The 22,315-nt window shown below is 43.5% G+C and overlaps 1 protein-coding gene across 2 annotated transcripts in view; it reads right to left on the bottom strand.

Moving 5' to 3' along the window:
- Positions 1-22,315, bottom strand: part of JUP (junction plakoglobin) — an 88,069-nt gene that overhangs the window by 20,353 nt on the left and 45,401 nt on the right. For both annotated transcript variants that reach the window (XM_056549311.1, XM_056549310.1), the window contains exons 2-7: positions 18,382-18,605; positions 11,441-11,691; positions 10,566-10,804; positions 10,267-10,468; positions 8,583-8,727; positions 1,145-1,248 (exon numbers count right to left, since the gene is read on the bottom strand). In XM_056549311.1, coding sequence (XP_056405286.1) covers positions 1,145-1,248; positions 8,583-8,727; positions 10,267-10,468; positions 10,566-10,804; positions 11,441-11,691; positions 18,382-18,598 — 1,158 coding nt within the window. In that variant the 5' untranslated portion in view covers positions 18,599-18,605. The remainder of the gene's footprint in view (positions 1-1,144; positions 1,249-8,582; positions 8,728-10,266; positions 10,469-10,565; positions 10,805-11,440; positions 11,692-18,381; positions 18,606-22,315) is intronic.

Here is a 22,315-nt window from a genome sequence, read left to right as displayed (position 1 = left end):
AAAAGAAAGCAACTTTCTCTGTAATATACAGCTGCTAATAAGTACTGGAAGGATAAATATTTTTTTTAATGGAAGAAATTAAAAAAAATCTGTTTAACATTCTGGCACCAGTTGATTAAAAAAAAAAAAAAAAAAATTTTTTCCATCGGAGTACCCCTTTAAGACTCCCATTGGAATACACCATTGGGTTATGCCTAGTCGAGTTTATCGTGACTGAACAGGTTAAAGATGATGTCCAGTGAAACAAAAAAGGATCCCCTTTCTGCAGGACAGGTGATAAGCGTCTGCTCGCAGGGGGTCTGTCCACTGAAAACCCCCGCGATCTCCCTTACGGGGTCCCGTCTCTGCTCTAGGAAATGACGTTTCGCACCAAGCACGGAAACTGGTCGAAACGTGCCCCCCCTCGATGTATCGAAACACAGCATTCGCTCTCCGCCTCTCCTATAAAGATGAATGGAGGGGGCATGTTTTAACCAGCTGACGTGCTGGGTACGAAACGCACATTGGATCACGGGGGTCCCAGTGGTCAAACTCCCCCACGACCAGACACTTCTCCCCTATTTTGCGGATAGGAGATACCTCATCTTTAAAAGCAGAACTGTAATGCAATATAACTTATCCCCTACCCGAAGGACAGGGGATGAGTTCTAGATCGTGGGGGGGGGGCCCCCAGCGGTCGGACCCCTGTGATTTACAACCTAGGATTCCAGACTGCTGCGGCCCGAAGGATAGGGGATAATTTATAGATCACGGGGGTTCCGACCGCTGGGGCCCCTCACGATCTAGAACTCATCCCTTATCCTTCGGGGCCACGTCAGTCTGGAGTCCTATCTCCTTTACGGGGCTGCGGCAGTCTGCAGGTAGCGCCGTCTCGTCCCCAGCAGACACGCCCCCTCCATGCACCTATATGGGATACATGGAGGGGGAGTGTCAGCTGCCACGTCATGCGGGGACGGGACGCCCCCTTCCAGCTTACGGCCCATTACAACCCTGCAATCTATAACTTATCCCCTATCCAAGTTCTATTGCACTACAGTTCTCCTTTATCATCAACTAGATGTTCAGCCATGATGCCAATGAAACATCTGCCAGCCACGTTTGCCCATTAGTAAAGCTCGTTTGCAACGACGTTCAAGCTGCTCACCTGTTTAGTGGCCACGTCAGACAAGTTCCTTAGAGTCCACAAGCAGTTCTGTACGAGCCTAGGGCTGGAGCTGGTGAGATGTTTCCCCAGAGCTTGCATTCCTCCTAGAAGAAAGGTAGAAAAAAATAAATAAATAAAATTATATATAATTTAAAAAAATAAAAAAATAAAAAAAAGTTGTCAAGACTAGAGATGAGCGAACTTACAGTAAATTCGATTCGTCACAAACTTCTCGGCTCGGCAGTTGACTTATCCTGCATAAATTAGTTCAGCTTTCAGGTGCTCCGGTGGGCTGAAAAAGGTGGATACAGTCCTAGGAGACTCTTTCCTAGGACTGTATCCACCTTTTACAGCCCATCGGAGCACCGGAAAGCTGAACTCATTTATGCAGGAAAAGCCATCAACTGCCGAGCCGAGAAGTTCGTGACGAATCAAATTTACTGTAAGTTCGCTCATCTCTAGTCAAGACCTAAGGCAGTGGGACTCAAACTGGTGGCCCTCCAGATGTTGCAAAACTTCAACTCCCAGCATGCCCGGACAGCCAACGGCTGTCCGGGCATGCTGTGAGTTGAAGTTTTGCAACATCTGGAGGGCCACCAGTTTGAGACCCCTGGTTTACATGAAGTATACCGCCAATAGTGGGTCAGGTTTAACCCCTTATTGGGTAGTGTTTCGGTCCAAAATAATCAGACACACCCAAATAATTGTGTGCAAAAAAGTTAGGCCTGGTTCACATCATGAATTTACCATCCAAATAACAGACAGTAAAAAAAATAAAATAAGAAAAAAATAAAATAAAAAAAAAAATCGGATTACCCGAAATCATATACAATCGGATTTAAAAAAAAAAACGTTTGGTATCAGATTAAAAAAATCGTATAAAAAAAATCGTAAGGCTGAAAAAGTCATCCGATTTTTTCACAAAAAAAATCTGATCATGTTTGGAAAATTATATGTATGTCAAGGACTTGAGACAGTGGACTCAAACTGTGGCCCTCCAGATGTTGCAAAACTTCAACTCCCAGCATGCCCGGACAGCCAACGGCTGTCCAGGCATGCTGGGAGTTGCAGTTTTGCAACATCTGGAGGGCCACAGTTGGAAACCATTGACCTACGGCAACCATAAAGCACATGCTAGGACATGCACCAGGTCCCGAGGCTCGCAGTCTACAGCAGCCTAAAATGTGACGGGACCCTTCAGGCTCCAACACAGAACACGGTGCTATTAACATTCCTATGTGATCACCTTCCCTTTAATCTCTCATCTATTACAAAGAGCCTTAGAAAGAGTTATTATCCCAACATATAGAAAAATGTCATTTTACTCTACAAGAGGATAGGTTCTTGAAGTTTCTATACTACAGACATGGTTCGAGAGCAGATTAGATCAATAGCAGTAGGATCATCTGCAATGACCACAGGTCACACCCCCTGAGGAAGCCGTTTTGGGTGAAACTTACGTCGGGGTAGGGTGGTGCTGTGCTCTGGATTACATACATGCTGGCTTTGATTCCTGTTACTTTCATTCTTGTGTTTTCTATTCCTCATCTGTTTTATGTACCCTTGCTTACCTAGTGTTCATAAGGTTTCTTCCCTTATATTTCTATGGTTTATGCAAACTTTGGGATACTGCCATCTGTAAACCATCTCAGCCTTGTGCTATTTCTACATTAATCATATGCAAAACCATCACTAGTTCTGCCATTCATCTGTTTGCTGTCTGTGCCAAACTCACTTTTTTAATGTGTGTGTATATTAGATATATATTATATTTTATCTATCTATGTGTGTGTATTTTATATTTACAGTGTGGGCCATTAATATGGATACACCTTAAAAAAATGGCAATGGTTGGTGATATTAACTTCCTGTTTGTGGCACATTAGTACATGTGAGGGGGGAAACTTTTCAAGATGGGTCGGGACCATGGCGGCCATTTTGAAGTCGGCCATTTTGAATCCAACTTTAGGTTTTTTTTTCATTAGGAAGAGGGTCATGTGACACATCAAACTTATTGGGAATTTCCCAAGAAAAACAATGATGTGCTTGGTTTTAACATAACTTTATTCTTTCATGAGTTATTTACAAGTTTCTGACCACTTATAAAATGTGTTCAATGTTCTGCCCATTGTGTTGGATTGTCAATGCAACCCTCTTCTCTATATACTGCTATATACTACTATATACACCGCAGGAGAAATAACGTCACCATTCACATAAAAGTTTCCTCATCACTGAACAAAATCTTCTGCATAAACTGAGGGTCCTGTTCCAATTTTAGTTTTGCCCATTCTGCAGCACCTGAAACTACGGATACTGGAAGCCTGTGCTAGCATTTCTCCTGCGGTGTATATAGTAGTATATAGCGGTGTATACGGATACTGGAAGCCTGTGCTAGCATTTCTCCTGCGTTGTATATAGCAGTGTATACGGATACTGGTTGCCTGTGCTAGCATTTCTCCTGCGGTGTATATAGTAGTATATAGCAGTGTATACGGATACTGGAAGCCTGTGCTAGCATTTCTCCTGCGGTGTATATAGTAGTATATAGCAGTGTATACGGATACTGGAAGCCTGTGTTAGCATTTCTCCTGCAGTGTATATAGTAGTATATAGCAGTGTATACGGATACTGGAAGCCTGTGCTAGCATTTCTCCTGCGGTGTATATAGTAGTAGTATATAGCAGTGTATACGGATACTGGAAGCCTGTGCTAGCTTTTCTCCTGCGGTGTATATAGTAGTATATAGCAGTGTATACGGATACCGGAAGCCTGTGCTAGCATTCCTCCTGCGGTGTATATAGTAGTATATAGCAGTGTATACAAATACTGGAAGCCTGTGCTAGCATTTCTCCTACGGTGTATATAGTAGTATATAGCAGTGTATACGGATACTGGAAGCCTGTCCTAGCATTTCTCCTGCGGTGTATATAGTAGTATATAGCAGTGTATACGGATACTGGAAGCCTGTGCTAGCATTTCTCCTGCGGTGTATATAGTAGTATATAGCAGTGTATACGGATACTGAAGCCTGTGCTAGCATTTCTCCTGCGGTGTATATAGTAGTATATAGCAGTGTATACGGATACCGGAAGCCTGTGCTAGCTTTTCTCCTGCGGTGTATATAGTAGTATATAGCAGTGTATACGGATACCGGAAGCCTGTGCTAGCATTCCTCCTGCGGTGTATATAGTAGTATATAGCAGTGTATACAAATACTGGAAGCCTGTGCTAGCATTTCTCCTGCGGTGTATATAGTAGTATATAGCAGTGTATACGGATACTGGAAGCCTGTCCTAGCATTTCTCCTGCGGTGTATATAGTAGTATATAGCAGTGTATACGGATACTGGAAGCCTGTGCTAGCATTTCTCCTGCGGTATATATAGTAGTATATAGCAGTGTATACGGATACTGAAGCCTGTGCTAGCATTTCTCCTGCGGTGTATATAGTAGTATATAGCAATGTATACGTATACTGAAGCCTGTGCTAGCATTTCTCCTGCGGTGTATATAGCAGTGTATACGGATACTGGAAGCCTGTGCTAACATTTCTCCTGCGGTGTATATAGTAGTATATAGCAGTGTCTACGGATACTGGAAGCCTGTGCTAGCATTTCTTCTGCGGTGTATATAGTAGTATATAGCAGTATATAGAGAAGAGGGTTGCATTGACAATCCAACACAATGGGCAGCACATTGAACACATTTTATAACTGGTCAGAAACTTGTAAATAACTCATGAAAGAATAAAGTTACATTAAAACCAAGCACATCATTGTTTTTCTTGTGAATTTCCCAATAAGTTTGATGTGTCACATGACCCTCTTCCTATTGAAAAAAAACTAAAGTTGGATTCAAAATGGCCGACTTCAAAATGGCCGCCATGGTCACCACCCATCTTGAAAAGTTTCCCCCCTCACATATACTAATGTGCCACAAACAGGAAGGTAATATCACCAACCATTCCCATTTTATTAAGGTCTATCCATATAAATGGAATATATAAATGGAAATTATATATATATATATATATATATATATATATATATATATATATATATATATATATATATATACACACACACACATACACACACATATATACATATATTTATATATATACACACACACACACACACACACATACATATATGTGTATCTCTATATATGTATATATGTTTATAGAGAATAGAGATAGATAGATAGATATATCTCCATCTATATGTATGTTTGTCATTTTATTCTTGAAATTAATAAAGCTTTTTCATATTTGTAGTTAGTGACTGGTGCTCTGTTTGTTGGTGACTTATGTTTTGATGACCCAGTAACGGCATAGATCTCGGCTGTATACATTTCTTTGTTGGAGGTCACGTGACCCACCCAAAACCTTGACGTAGGGTCGCCCAAAACTTAAATATGGGTCTTGTTTTGAAGAAAGAAAAAAAATAAAAATACAAGAAATGGATGCAGCTGTGAAAAGTCAAACTCTGGTGATCTGTACTAAAGCCGCAGAACTGAGGCGGCCGATTACTTCCACGCCATAAAACACGACTACTAGGATCTCAACTCTTGGGGATAGGAGTACATGGCGGAGCCTCCCTTGTGAGCCAGCGTTGCACGCAGACATGTGTGACAGGTTATGGAGCGGCTTTTGTACGCTCGCTGCCTTCAAGCCCTGCCAGAGCGCATCACAAAGAGACGTCTGACGGCTCAGAACAGACGGACGAGCAGCTGACTCACTGAGTGCAACTCAGCGGAATTAGCAGCCGTGGGATTACGGGAAGCAAAAAAATAAAAAAACATTTATATATGACAATATAACAGATTAAAGGAATTCGGACCTCCTCCTGCTCCTCAAGGCAGCAAGTTCCAATAATACAAGAAACTCATAGGGAGCGGAGCGCCCACTCCCTAGGAAGAGGATAGTCTACAACACCATCAGTGCCTGAAGGGGTTGCACAGGATTGGAAAAACCTCCAAAGCTTAAATGGTTTCATGTAACAACATGGCCCAATTTAACCAGAAATATATCTGATACATACCAAGCCCCCCCCCCCCCCCCCCCCCAGGCAAAGTGTGCGTGAGAGTGAAAAAGCAAGACTATGGCCGGCATTTATCCTTGTAGATTTAAGTGAAGCATTTATCATTGTAGGTGTAAGCGAAGCATTTATCCTTGTAGGTGTAAGTGAAGCATTTATCCTTGTAGGTGTAAGTGAAGCATTTATCCGTGTAGGTGTAAGCGAAGCATTTATCCTTGTAGGTGTAAGCGAAGCATTTATCATTGTAGGTGTAAGCAAAGCATTTATCCTTGTAGGTGTAAGCGAAGCATTTATCATTGTAGGTGTAAGCGAAGCATTTATCATTGTAGGTGTAAGCGAAGCATTTATCATTGTAGGTGTAAGCGAAGCATTTATCATTGTAGGTGTAAGCGAAGCATTTATCATTGTAGGTGTAAGTGAAGCATTTATCATTGTAGGTATAAGTGAAGCATTTTTCTACACCATTTTTTGTGTGCTGGTAATGTGTAGGAGCATTTGATACATTTTGTGCAGGTCACATTTCGTGAAATTTCTCTCTTCACATATATCAAAGCTAAGTTAAAGGGGTATTCCAGGAAATAAACTTTTTTTATACATCAACTGGCTCCAGAAAGTTAAACAGATTTGTAAATTACTTCTATTAAAAAATCTTAATCCTTTCAGTACTTATGAGCTTCTGGATATAAAGGGGTACTCTGCCCCTAGACAACTTATCCCCTATCCAAAGGATAGGGGATAAGATGTTAGATCGCCGCGGTCCCGCTGCTGGGGACCCCGGGGATCGCTACTGCGGCACCCCGACATCATTACTGCACAGAGCAAGATCGCTCTGCACGTAATGACGGGCGATACGGGGGATGGAGCAGCGTGACGTCATGGCTCCGCCCCTCATGACATCACGGCCCGTCCCCTTAATGCAAGTCTATGGCAGGGGGCGTGATGACTGCAAAGCCCCCTCCCATAGACTTGTATTGACGGGGGCGGGCCATGATGCCACGAGGGGCGGGGCCGTGACGCCACGAGGGGCGGGGCCGTGACGCCACGAGGGGCGGGGCCGTGACGTATCGATGCTCCGGCCCCTGTATTGCCCGTCATTACGTGCAGAGAGATCTCGCTCTGTGCAGTAATGATGTCGGGGTGCCGCAGCAGCGATCCCCGGGGTCCCCAGCAGCGGGACCCCGGTGATCTGACATCTTATCCCCTATCCTTTGGATAGGGGATAAGATGTCTAGGGGCGGAGTACCCCTTTAAGGTTGTTAATTTCTGTCTAAGTGCTCTCTGAGGACACGTGTCTCGGGAACCGCCCAGTTTAGAAGAGGTTCGCTATGGGGATTTGCTTCTAAACTGGGCGTTTCCCCGAGACAAGTGTCAGAGATTACTTAGACAGAAAAGAACAACCTTAACTTCAGAAGCTCATAAGTACTGAAAGGATTAAGATTTTTTAATAGAAGTAATTTACAAATCTGTTTAACTTTCTGGAGCCAGTTGATATATAAAAAAAAGTTTTTTCCTGGATAAACCCTTTAAGTCTGGGCTGGTGTAGATTGAGACTTTTCAGTGGCTTTGCGCCTTTCCACAAAAAGGCGCAGTTCATAAAACCCTTTTTATATCATGTGTATTGCCAAAAATCAGTGGATTGCAACTCAAAAATCAGCAGAAAAGTGTAAACCAAAAGGTGCAAATAAACCCTGCTTGCGCCTTTTTTGTGCCTTTTCTAGGCACAAAAAACAGTCTAAAGACAATGATAAATGTTTGCCAATGTACAGTGGTCCCTCAAGTTACAATATAAATTGGTTCTGGGACGCCCATTGTAACTTGAAACCATTGTATGTTGGGACCAGAACGCTATGGAAACCTGGTAATTGGTTCTGAAGCCCCAAAATGTCATCCAAATATAGGAAAAAGTGAGGATTAAAGAAAAATAAGTAGATAACTAATATGTAAGGATTTGCTTTATCTATATAAGTAATAAAGATCTGCTGGGAGCTGTAATCACTGTCTGTCAGTGTTTTCCATGCAGGGTGCCTCCAGCTGTTGCAAAAATACAACTCCCAGCATGCCCGGACAGGCAAAGGCTGTTGAAGTTGAAGTTTTGCAACATCTGGAGGGCCACCAGTTTGAGACCCCTGACGTAAACTACGCCCTTATAAACAGAGCTGGACAACCCTAAAAATGAGAAGAGATGTTGCAGCTACAGCTCGGAAAACACAGAATGTAACATCTGCAGCTGTATCTACAAAGAATTCCTCTGGGACTATAAACTATCTTCACTTTTTGAGTGAAAGCATAAAAGAAGGGGAAAAAACGGACAAAAAAAATAAAAAAATTAATAATAAACATTGTTTGATCTACCACACAAAGACCCACATACCAACTGGGCGATGACTATGTCCTTACCAGCTTCCACTATGGCCGGCTTGTTGCTCGGGCACACAGACAGCACCTTCAACACTCTGCTGGTGGTCCACAAAAGCTTCTCGTAGTTGTAGGTTTTCATGATATGCACAAGACCTTGAGGTCCTCCATTGGCCAAGATGATGAGCTGTGGAGATGCAGGGTTTTAGTTTAGCTTCACTCGTGCGCCAAAACTCAAGACGACCCTTGTAGGTTCCTACTAGAGTTGAGCGAACTTACAGTAAATTGGCTCGTAGCGAACCTCGCAGCTCAGCTGTTGATTACTTTAATCTTCGTAAATTAGTTCAGCTTTCCAAGGGCTCTGGTGGCCTGGAAAAGTCCGGGATGACCGTCTTAGGTCTCCTAGGTCTTTATCCACCTTTTCCAGGCAACTGGAGCCCTTGGAAAGCTGAACTCATTGATGCAGACCAAAGTAATCAACAGCCGAGCTGCGAGGTTCGCTACGAGCCAATTTACTGTAAGTTCGCTCGGCTTTAGTTCCTGCAACCCCATAATACTCAACATTACGCCATTATGCCTGCATCCCCAAGTAGCATTTGTACATTTTTTGCCCCTCTTGCCCGTGGGTCACGATTCGTTTTGCAGTCACCTGACCTGCTGCTAGTCATGAGAGTCTTTTTCTAGAAAACAATCTTATCTTGTGCAGCTCCGGTATGAAGGGGTTGTTCAGAATTATAAAACCATGGCTGTTTGTCATCCCCCCTCCCATAGACTTGTATTGAGGGGGGCTCGATCGTGACATCACGAGACTCCGCCCCACATAGACGGTCATCCGGCACGGAGTGGAGTTCTCTCCGTGCACCAGATGTCTGGGGTGCCACAGCAGACATCGCGTGGAATCGATCAGACATCTTATGCCCTTATCCTTTGGATGTCTAGAGGCGGAGTACCTCTAACGCTTGTCTGCACCGCCATTCACTCGAGACACCCATTCTTGCCATCTATGGGGTTCCCAGTAGTCTGACCACTACCAGATACTTAACTATAGTATAGATAGGTGATAATTATAATGTTTAAAAAAATAAATAAAACTGGGCACCTAAATACTAATGCTGATTTCTACATCCATGGACCTCTCTAAAAACACACAGGGTTCACTCAAGTTTAAACAAAGCTAGCAAAGCAAACCAGTTCTAACATGACGAATCTCAATAAGAGCTTAAAAGGGGTACTCCGGTGAAAAACCATTTATTTTAAATCAACTGGTGCAAGAAAGTTAAACAGAGTTGTAAATTATTTCTATTAAAAAAATCTTAATCCTTCCAGTACTTCTGGCCAGCTGTATACTACAGAGGAAATTCTTTTCTTTTTGGATTTCTTTTCTGTCTGTCCACAATGCTCTCTGCTGACACCTCTGTCCATGTCAGGAACTGTCCAGAGAGGTTTGCTATGGGGATTTACTCCTGCTCTGGACAGTTCCTGACATGGACAGAGGTGTCAGCAGAGAGCACTGTGAACAGACAGAAAAGAAGTCCAAAAAGGAAAGAATTTCCTCTGTAGAATACAGCTGCTAATAAGTACTGAAAGGATAAAACATTTTTTTTATAGAAGTAATTTACAAATCTGTTCAACTTTCTGGAGCCAGTTGACTGAAAACGACCTAAAAAAAGTGTTTTCCACCAGAGTACCCCTTAAAGAACTTCCAATTTACATGGCATCCACCCACCTTGCTCTCCTGATTTCCATATGCTAAGAGCTGCAAGCAGTCTGTTGTAATGGCCAAAAATTTGGGATTATTCTTGTTAAGCAGTGGGACCATCTTCTGCAGCCCATCAGCCAAGCGTACGGCCATCTTGGCACCTTCCTGGTACAACAGGAGATTGTGCAGGGTAGTGATTGCATAAAAGAGCACGGATTCCACTGGAGAGCTACAACATACAAAGAAAAAAGATGTAAAAGATGTTGTTACCTATAGAAAACTTATGGTCTCCCCAAGACTTTACGTCTGGACAGCGGGATGTTTACCTGAGCATACGAACAAGAGCAGGGATTCCTCCAGACTTGAAAATGGATAGAAGTCCTTCTCGATGGTGGGACAAGTTGTGCAAGATGCTGGTTGTACAACGGGCAGTTTCCATGTCGCTTGTGTTCTGCATTGTGCGCACGACGGCTGCGACTATCTGTGGGGACTGCATTAGAGCTCTGCGGGACGCTTCCTTTTTGGAGAGCTGGTTGACTATCATAGAGGCCTTGTTCACCACCACCTGATGGAACAAAATAACACTTCGGTCCTTAAAAGGGGTACGCCACTGGAATATTTTTTTTTTTATATTAACTATTATTTTTTAATTCTTATTTTTATTCTTATTTTTTTATTTTATTATTATTTTTATTATTATCATTTTTTATTACTATTATTATTATCATCTGGTGGCAGAAAGTTAAACAGATTTGTAAATTACTTCTATTTCAAAATCGTAATCCTTCCAGTACTTCTCAGCTGCTGTATACTATAGAGGAAGTTCTATTCTTTTTGGATTTTTTTTCCAGTCTGACCACAGTGCTCTCTACTGACACCTCTGTCCATTTTAGGAACTGTCCAGAGCAGGAGCAAATCCCCATAGCAAACCTCTCCTGCTCTGGACAGTTCCTAAAATGGACAGAGGTGTCAGCAGAGAGCACTGTGGTCAGACTGAAAAGGAAATTTAAAAAGAAATGTACTTCCTATGGAGCATGCAGCAGCTGATAAGTACTGGAAGGGTTAAGATTTTTAAACAGAAGTAATTTACAAATCTGCACCAGTTAATTTATAACAAAATTATTTCCAGTGGAGTACCCCTTTAAGCCTCCTAAACGGCACCTTACCTAAACACATTTGTTATCTGGACACATGATCTTACCGGATCCTCATCGTTCAGGAGCTTGGTCAGCTCGGGGATGGCACGGGTGGCCAGTTCAGCATCATCTTGGTAGTTGATGAGGTGGACAATGGCAGATTTCAGCATCTGTGAAGGCTCTGCAAGTTTCTGCACATTGGTCTGCTGTCCATCAATCTGTGTTGTTAACAGGTAAGTAGAATCATTCACCGTTTCTGGATACATAGCCGCTCGGACGCGCTGGGCTCGAGTCATGGCAAGCTGGGACTCCATGTCTGCGTAACAAAAGAAATGTAAAAAAAAAAGGATTAAAAAGGACGAACTTATGAATTAATTTGGCCAAATTTATATTGGGATTACGTCAAGAACTAAGGTTATCAAAAGACTACACCAGGTCATACACATCAAAGTCAAGCGGTGGATCATCTAGTGCAGTGGTTTCAAACTGTGGCCCTCCAGATGTTGCAAAACTTCGACTTGTAGCATGTCTGGACAGCCAAACACCCGTCTGCCTCCTCTAGAAGATCCACACTGATCAATGTAAGGTAAATCAAGGCTTCCCTTTGGCAGAACTTCCACCTCCAGCATGTCTGGACAGCCAAACACCTGTCTGCCTCCTCTAGAAGATCCACACTGATCAATGAAAAGGTTGAAGTTTGAAGTTTTGCAACATCTGGAGGGCCCCAGTTTGAGACCACTGATATAGCGTATATGGTGGCCTCCAAACTCTTCCCTAACAGCAAGCAAGGACAAGGATATATATATAATGGTGATAGTGAACACATTTGGGATTTGCTGTAGGGTATAATGCCAAATGTATTCTTAGGTCAGTGTTAACCAACCATGGCTCTCCATCGGTCACAAAAACTACTACGCCCATCAAGTGCGGACATCTAAAAATTATACCAAAATATTAAATAAAAAATAAATTAATAAAAACATTTGTGTCTCTAGAGCCATTTAATAGTGCAGCATCTGTAATATTTTGACAGCTGCCCCTGCTTCTCGCTGTTGGTTTTGAGTGGTTGTGACCCAGGAACCAGACTGAGAAGCTGCCAGCACTACTCTATCTTGTACTTCCCTGCCCTTCCTTCCATATACTGCTTATAGAATATTTTTTATCGCCAACAAATACACTGTCCAATCATAATTACATATGAGGCTCTAACGCTGCAGATAAGGAAAAGCTGACTGCCCATAAATATTCATTTAGTGGAATAGTTTGTGACATACTAAGTAATAAAGAAATGATTCAGTAAACAAGACCTATTCCTTCAGGAATCAGGGGCTTACTTGCAGTTTTAGCTGAGGCACTGGCTGTATGAGCACAGAGGAGGAGACAGAGATAAGCCCCATAACAGTCAGTGAACTGCAAATTCAAGGAAGGTTGATATAGTGGCTGAAACTTTTGCTTTCCTAAAAAAGTCTAAAAAGTCTAAAAAGCCCAGATGTACTAAAACAGTCTAAATTTGAGACTGCATTAGCTTAGACTTGACAGTCTAAGAATACAGCAGATAAAAAAATAAAGTGTTTCATCCTGCATAATACGTTTGTCAATGCTTAGATGGTCTAGTCTTTGTTTAGATAAACTTAAAGGGGTACTCCGCCCCTAGACATCTTATCCCCTATGCAAAGGATAGTGGATAAGATGTCTGATCGCGACCTCCCTACTTCACCCGGCAATCGTTTAGAGCGTCAAGTGCAGCGCTGGAGGCTCGTGACATCACGACCACACCCCCTCAATGCACGTCTATAAAAGGGGGGCGTGACGGACGTCACACCCCCTTCCATAGACTTGCATTGAGGGTGTGTGGCTGTGACATAATGAGCCTCCGCCCCGCATCTCCAGTCATCCGGCACGGAGCGTGGTTCGCTCCTAGCCCCGGATGTCTGGGGTGCCACAGCAGTGATTGCGGGAGTCCCCCACGATCAGACATCTTATCCCCTATTCTTTGGATAGGGGATAAGATATTTAGGGGCGGAGTACCCCTTCAACTGGTTTAAGTGTTGTTCTCAGGGCATGGTAGGAGTTGTAGTTTTGCAGTTGCTGGAGTCACACGTTGAGGAATGCCATCAGATCGCTATGACCAACCACCACGTATAAGGGTGCAACCCCGTTTTTGCTATACAGTTCCCATATACGGTTTCAAGTTAAACCATACAGAACCGTCTAGAAAACCGTATGCATTGACTTATTGTAAACCGTATTTCAAACGCATCATCCGGTTTAGTCCGTTTTGAGTCTTATACGGTTTTGTCCGTTTTTTTTTCCCGTACCCAAAACCAAAGACTACCACTTTTTTTTGGTCCGGGTGAAAAATCGTATCTTTTTTAAACATGGGATTCAATGGGAACTGTACAGAACCGTACGGTTCCATCCAGTTCGCACCATACGGTTTTTGACTCTGTACAGTTTTTTTTTCTTGGAATTTCAATCAAACAAGTGAAACTTTATTCAAAATGGAGTTAAAAACACTTTTTCTTTAAAACGGATGCAACCGGACATCATTTTTCAAACCGTATACAGTTTTTAACCGTATACAGGTTGAAATTCATACATACGTTTTGATACAGTTTAGTCCGGTTTTGAGGAATCAGTTTTTCATCAAAAACCTGATAAGGGAACTGTATGCAAAAACATGGTGTAAATGCACGCTAAGGAAGATTTTCTAAAGAAGTTATTCTTCCACCCAGATTTGGACAGACTTTCAGAGCACATAGTCTGCTCCAGCCGCCATTCCCATCATCACCGCAGCCTATTTACAGTGCACTTGGCTAATAACCCAAAACTGTTACAGACTGAAGAGAACCAGGGAGTTAATTAAAAGCAAAGAAAATGCCTAACAAGACGCACTTGGCAAATATACAATGCATTACGGGAAGAAAAAAAAAAAAACAGTCCATTAAAATTCTCCTTGCAAGGCTGAGACTACTTAGGGAGCATTCACATCACCATTTTACCGTCCTACTTCTCACAGTTTTTAAAAATTATTGATGTCTATGTAAATCGCATGGAATCGTGTGACTGTGCGATTCTATCAGATTCATCACACACGATTTATTTTGTACGCATGCGCAGTAGACTTCAAAACACGTACACTTCAAATATATACACTTTGTCATTGGCCTACGTAATTTTAAAAACCGGATCAGATTTTTATTGAAAATCGGATGGAATTTTCATCTGTACGATTTTAGGATAAGATTTTAAATCTGATAGAAAATTAATTTTTACATACGATTTTTTGCAATCCGATTTCGCCTGATTTTAAAGGTCCAATAATCGGATGGTTAAATCATGATGTGAACCTAGCCTAAGCATGAAAACCATAGGTTGGTTAAAGGGGTACTCCTGTGGAAAACTTTATCAACTGGTGCCAGAAAGTTAAACAGATTTGTAAATTACTTTTATTAAAAAAATGTAATCTTTATCCCTCCAGTACTTATTAGCTACTATATACTACGGAGAAAGTTCTTTTCTTTTTGAATTTCTTTTTTTTCTGTCCACGGTGTTCTCTGCTGACACCCCTGTCCGTATCAGGAACTGTAAAGAACAGGAGCAAATCCCCATAGCAAACCTCTCCTGATACAGACAGAGGTGTCAGCAGAGAGCACTGTGGATAGAAGAAAAAAAAAAAATTCCAAAAACAAAAAGAACATTCTCTGTAATATACAGCCACTAATAAGTACTGTAAGGATAAATATTTCTTAATAGAAGTAATTTACAAATCTGTTTAACCCCTTAACGCAGGACGTATATTTACATCCTGCGCCGACTCCCGCGATATGAAGCGGGATCGCGCCGCGATCCTGCATCATATCGCGTCGGTCCCGGCGCTAATCAACGGCCGGGACCCGCAGCTAATACCACACATCGCCGATCGCGGCGATGTGCGGTATTAACCCTTTAGAAGCGGCGGTCAAAGCTGACCGCCACTTCTAAAGTGAAACTGAAAGTGACCCGGCTGCTCAGTCGGGCTGTTCGGGACCGCCGCGGTGAAATCGCGGCATCCCGAACAGCTGACCGGACACCGGGAGGGCCCTTACCTGCCTCCTCGGTGTCCGATCGACGAATGATTGCTCCGTGCCTGAGATCCAGGCTGGAGCAGTCAAGCGCCGATAATGCTGATCACAGGCGTGTTAATACACGCCTGTGATCTGTGTAAAAGATCAGTGTGTGCAGTGTTATAGGTCCCTATGAGATAACAATGATCAGTATAAGAGATCAGTGTGTGCAGTGTTATAGGTCCCTATGGGACCTACAACACTGCAAAAAAATTTTTTTGTAAAAGTGTTAATAAAGGTCATTTAACCCCTTCCCTGATAAAAGTTTGAATCACCCCCCTTTTCCCATAAAAAAAAAAATAAAACAGTGTAAAAAAAAAAACATATGTGGTATCGCCGCGTGCGTAAATGTCCGAACTATAAAAATATATCATTAATTAAACCACATGGTCAATGGCGTACGCGCAAAACAATTCCAAAGTCCAAAAAAGCATATTTTGGTCACTTTTTATACCATTAAAAAAATGAATAAAAAGTGATCAAAAAGTCCAATCAAAACAAAAATCATACCGATAAAAACTTCAGATCACGGCGCAAAAAATGAGTCCTCATACCGCCCTGTACGTGGAAAAATAAAAAAGTTTAGGGGTCAGAAAATGACATTTTTAAACGTATACATTTTCCGGCATGTAGTTATGATTTTTTCCAGAAGTGCGACAAAATCAAACCTATATAAGTAGGGGATCATTATAACCGTATGGACCTACAGAATAATGATAAGGTGTAATTTTTTCCGAAATATGCACTGCGTAGAAACGGAATCCCCCAAAAGTTACAAAATGGCGTTTTTTTTTCGATTTTGTCGCACAATGATTTTTTTTTCCGTTTCGCCGTGCATTTTTGGCTAAAGTGACTAATGTCACTGCAAAGTAGAATTGGCGACGCAAAAAATAAGCCATAATATGGATTTTTAGGTGGAAAATTGAAAGGGTTATGATTTTTAAAAGGTAAGGAGGAAAAAACGAAAGTGCAAAAACGGAAAAACCCTGAGTCCTTAAGGGGTTAACTTTCTGGCACCAGTTGATTTAAAAAAAAAAAAAAAAAAAAAATGTTTTTCTACCAGAGTACACCTTTAAGTTTCTTTATAGTATGGGGCGAAAACGTGCTTCCAGGAAACCCTTATACTTCTGACCACCGGTGGCTTTTAATAAAAGCAACAAACATTGTCCTGAACGCCATGATGCCTTTATAATACAGGAGGTAGAAGGCGTCAAGGCCGACATCATGGGAAGTTGCCATTAAGACCCAAACAGCTTCTATTGAGGTTACTTAAATATGCTGCAGACAAGTGCGGAGTAACAATGAAGCTTTTATTCCACTGCCCAAGGTCAGAATCGCTGCCACGCTAAGGCGGCCGGTGCCAGATGCAATAAAAGGAAATGTTACAGTTCCTCCTGGAAATTCACATGGAGGAGACACTGCGTGAACAGGCAGACAATAGCCTTGTATGGTAGGAGCTAACCATAGACGTCCTTCCAGCTTGACAAAAGACTCGGGAAAGCTGGTTCTCTTTTCTTTGGGCCTGAAGTTTCGGAGTCTGGTAGGGGGAAGTAGGTGCCAGCTTTACAGCATCTTGGCATGAGGTTGGCTGCTCAAGTTCTTCATACCCAATAGGGTCTTCTACTAAAACCATTAAAGCTTGTCATACAGCGACCCGGCGGATTTTGTCAGAATTGACTGTCTAATGTGTAAAGGGGCCTCCCGACTCTTCCCCATGGCACAGGTAGAGAAGGGTTCATGATCATGTTAAGAATATAAGCCACTTCTAGAGGAGGCCAAGTTTGCAGGAGGCATTCAGGCTGATAACCATAGATCTAAGGTCAGATTTACAATGGGAGAAGTAGCATTTAAATTCCCGATTTTAACACCACATGTCACACCTAAACAGATTTTGATGGGACCTGCAGATCATCTCTTGCATATGGATTAGGGGGGGGGGGCTCCTGAAAAATGTTCAGGGGGAAAGAAGAATCTGGCATGTTGAATTTCAGTTTCTAGGTAGATGAAAAGCAACTTAGAGGGGTCTCCGACCCTAAGACAACTTATCCCCTATCCAAAAGATAAGGGATGTCTGATCACGGGGGTCCCGCCACAATCTTTCATGCAGCACCCACCTGTCTCCGCTGCATGCAGCACTGGAGGCTTTGTGTCTGAAGCCTCACGACCACGGGGCCGGAATATCGTGACGTCACAACTCCACCCCCTTGTGACGTCACGACCCGCCCCCTCAATGCAAGTGTATGGGAGGGGGCGTGACGTCACAAGGGGACGGGCAGTGATGTCACGATATTCTGGCCCCACGCCACCCCCCAAAAGCTTGCATTGAGGGGGCGGGGCGGGGCGTGATGTCACAAGGGAGCGGAGTCGTGACATTACGATACTCCGGCCCCGTGGTCGTGAGGCTTTAAACAGAGCCTACAGCGCTGCATGCAGCAGAGACAGGTGGGTGTAGGGCTAGGCGGTATGACCAAAAATGTGTATCATGGTATTTTTGTAAGTTATGGCGGTTCCACGCTTGCGGGTGACATGATTAGTTCCCCGATGTGGAGGACAGCGCACTGTGGCTGATAATTCATTCAAGGGGGGCCCAACCGGTATTGCGGTGTGGGAAAAATTCATATCATGCAGGAAAAAAAAATTCGGTATTCGGTATGAACAGGAATACCACCCAGCACTCTGTGGGTGCTGCATGAGAGATTGCGGGGGTCCCCAGCGGTGGGACCCCCACGATCAGACATATTAACCCCTATCCTTTGGATAGGGGATACGATGTCTAGGGCCAGAGTACCCTTTTAACCTCTACATTTTAAACATCAAGCTGAATATTCATGTGTGTGGGGGAACGGGGAGGAATTGCTGTTGGTTGACCGCTTTCTCATGCACATCTCTACAGAACATACCTGGACCTTGCTGCTGCTGCTGCTGCGTGTATGTGGTGGTCTTCACAGTCGTGTATTGTTGAGAGTAGCCCATGTCGTCATCCTCCATCAGCACGGTCTTGCCGTTCAGCGATGGTGCAGAGGTGTTGATGCCGGAGTTGATGCCGGAATCGTAGGTGTAAGTTTTCTGCCACTCTGTGACCTTAATAGGCCGCTCCGCTACGTCGATTAACTCCATAGTACTTCTGTGGGGAAGGAAACCGCGAGAATCAGATACATCTGCTCAACTCATTTACCTGCGATACACAGCGCGCGCAGAGACCACAGGAAGCCATCTGTTCGCAAGAATAACCAGAAGCTGAACATAATCACTAGACCAGGCTAAATCCATACAGATAGGTATGACGCAAACACAAGGAAGTCAAAAGACATTGCCCTCAAAAGCTGTATGTAATCGATGGTAAAGCAATATGTGATGACACTTTTAAAGGGGTACTCTGCCCCTAGAGATCACATCCCCTATCCAAAGTATAGGGGATAAGATGTCTGATAGCGGAGGTCCCGCAGATGGGACCCCCACGATCTATGCGCAGCACCCGGCGTTGGTTTAGAACGCTGGGTGCGGGCGGTGGGGGTAGATAGGTTATGACCATGCCCCCCCCCCTCACGGTATCACGTCACGCCCCCTCAATGAAAGTCTATGGGAGGGGGCGTGGCAGATGCCACGCCCCCTCCCATAGACTTTCATTGAGGGGGTGTGACGTGACACCACAAGGGGCGTGGCCGCGACTTCACGTACTGTTGCTGCCTGCACCCAGCGTTTGGAACAAAACGTTCCAAACGCCCCTTTAAGGAGACCTCTGGCCTTTTTTTTTTTTTTTTTTTTTTTTTTTTTTTTAGACATTCCGCTGTTCTAGAGATGGAAAAATTGAAATCTCACAAGACACTTACAGCTGGTGTGCACGGTGAAATGATTTATGCAGAAGACAGCTGGCATATAGTAATGAGAAAGACAAAGAAATTCGGGGACAGCACCTCGTGTAATTCTGTGGATCCAAGTGGCTGTCTGTGAGGGTCTGTGATGGGACGCTCACCTGGATGTAGCCTTGAGGTTAAGCATATTGCCCCTGTAATTGGGGTACTTTGGGAGGCCTGCAAGCCGTCTGGGATTCAACCGATGCCAACTGTGTGGAACCGGTAAGGAGTAAGAGAAAGAAGGATAGACTGTCCCCACTAGGCGCTCTCCCCAAATGAATAAATAATGAGGAGAATCCTCTTACTTTAATAAAAACTTGAACAAAAATAAAACAGACTACATCAAAGCAAGACGCGTTTCGGGTGTTGTACCACCCTTCCTCAGTTGCAACTGAGGAAGGGTGGTACAATACCCGAAACAAGTCTTTGATGTAGTCTGTTATTTTATTTTTATTTAATAAAGTTTTTATTGAAGAGGATTCTCCTCATTTTTTATTCCTTCATTTGGAGATAGCGCCTAGTGGGGACAGTCTTATCCTTCCTCAGCATATAGTAATGGGAAGGGAAGCGGCAGGGCTTCTCGATGCACAGTCCATGTCATGGGTGGTATATAGGTCCACACGTATCCAAACCCAAGAAACAAAGTTAGATATGCAGCCGACATCCTACACTACATGACCGTGTTAATTGCAATACAGCCATTAAGCAATGTCACTAATAACTAGATACACTGTTGGGTTGCTCCAGCTCACGAATGGCCTCGGAAGAACAGATGCTAGAAAAGATTATTCCCAGTTTGAGATCGGCAGATGCTCGGCAAAATGCATTTCTGAAAGAGGTTTCGGAATTGAGTAGTCTCAGGGCTCTAAAGGAATCAGCAAACCAAAAATCCCATTATCGCCTCCGCTTATTCTCTTCACTCAATGGAGCAAAACTTCAGTGAACGTCCACGGGCTTCAGTGCAAAAATCTCACAGAACTACATCAGTATAAAAATAAAAAAAAATAAAAACTATTGTTGGCTGCCAGTCAAGCCAAGTTAGAACGTGAGATTTCGCAGTTAGATTGACAAGGTGGTAGACAATACATATTAGCCGACAGAACATAGTCATTTGGGTGTCCATACATCTTACACCTGTTGAGCTGCTATATCTCGGGACTCCTCCATACACACTTGGTGTTTTCAATAGGAGAGCGGAATAAGCTACTGCTAGACACCTTTTGTTCTTTGGCTTAACCACAGTAGCAAAGAATTGGGTATGTTTAAAATCAATACCTAATCTTATTATGACAGCCCTATACACATTAGATGGACTGATCTGCAATAGGAGAGTTTAGCCAACTTAAATTTTGGAGGCCGCATAGGTTACATCTAGGGATGTCCCGATACCGATACTGGTATCGGGATCGATACTGGACATTTGCACAAGTATGCAAATGTCCCCGATACCTAATCCAATACTTGCCAGCGTGACCCCTGCTGGCAGGTATCATGGAGGTGCTGGACTATGCAGTGGGCCCAGCAGCCGAGCGAGTCATAGCCGGGACCTGTGGCTAATGCCGAACATCACCGATCACGGTGATGTCCGGTATTAAACCTTTTAGACGCCGCAATCAAAGTTGACCACAGCGTCTAAAAGTTCTGAAGTTAATTGCCGGTTAGCTCAGGGATGCTGATCAGGATCACTGCGGTGAAATCACGGTGTCCCGATCAGCTGTGAGGACGGCCAGAGGTCCCTTACCGTGCGCTGTGCCATCCAATCGTCGCTCCTTTACTGCGGTTAGCCATGGCAGGCAGTAGTAAAGGAGCACCGATAATGCTGGTCAATGCTATGGCATATCATTGACCAGTGTATGCAATCCACAAATTGCATGCCCTATGGGGGACTAAAATAAGTGGGGGGAAAAAAAAATAATGTAAACCCTTCCCTAAAAGTTTAAATCACCCCTCTCTCAAAAAAAATGGTACCAGAACATCCCTAGTTACATCTGTTCTTTCAAACTACTGGACCCTGTTCTGCCAACAATGAAGAAAGGAAGTGTCTCAAAGTAGAAGACTCCTCAATGACCGTCTGTCACCGTGCTTGGCCAACTTTACAAAACTTTGCTTGTAAAGAAGCAAAAAGACCAAATTCTAAGTCACTGCCATCAAAAAAGTACAACTGCCGTATTACATGCAATTTTATTATCCTATTTCAACATAGTACAAATACAGTCCAGTTATAACAAATCAGAGACCCCGCCATCGACCCTTCCAAAATGACATAGGACACCAAGAAAGTAGAAGTACGTAACCGAAATCCCTCATCTGACCATTCATCCATTATGGTCGTCTCCTCCAAAAACATGTTCTTTGCGACAAATTAAGGATATTCTACCAATATAAGGCAGACCTTTCAGTTTCTACGGTATCAGAGGCAGATTGGCAATTGAAGGGTCAGGGCTGTACGTGGATGGTGCAAAAAAGAACAAAGCTGAATCTAGGCAACTGGAACGTTGAAGGCCGCCTGAATGAAAATACTCAAGTTTGACCATGCGTTGGATGGATGAAGATGGCCGTGTACACTGATGTGGAAATAGGTGAAGGATAATCAATAGTCATGGGCTGACAGTCCTAGTCTTGCAAACCTATTGACAGAACTCTTAAAGGAACACCCAATGCACCCAATCGTAAGTTAACAGGATCTGTTGGGCACTGCAAGTCCATTAAGACAAGAGTGTTAACCGATTTAAAGGGGTACTCCGCCCCTAGACATCTTATCCCCTATCCCTGCGATCTCCATGCTGCACCCGGCATTCGTTTAGAGTGTCGGGTGCAGCACCAGAGGCTCGTGACGTCACGGGCACGCCCCTTCAATGGAAGTCTATGGGAGGGGGTGTGACGTCTGTCACACCCCCTCCCATAGACTTGCATTGAGGGGGCGTGACCATGACATCACGAGCCTCTGCCCCACATCGCCAGTCATCTGGCACGGAGCGAA

The sequence above is a fragment of the Hyla sarda genome, chromosome 12, assembly GCF_029499605.1.
Source record: "Hyla sarda isolate aHylSar1 chromosome 12, aHylSar1.hap1, whole genome shotgun sequence".
Taxonomy (NCBI): Eukaryota; Metazoa; Chordata; class Amphibia; order Anura; family Hylidae; genus Hyla; species Hyla sarda.
The sequence above is the reverse complement of the archived record's forward strand: the minus strand, read 5'-3'. Positions and strand labels throughout refer to the sequence as shown.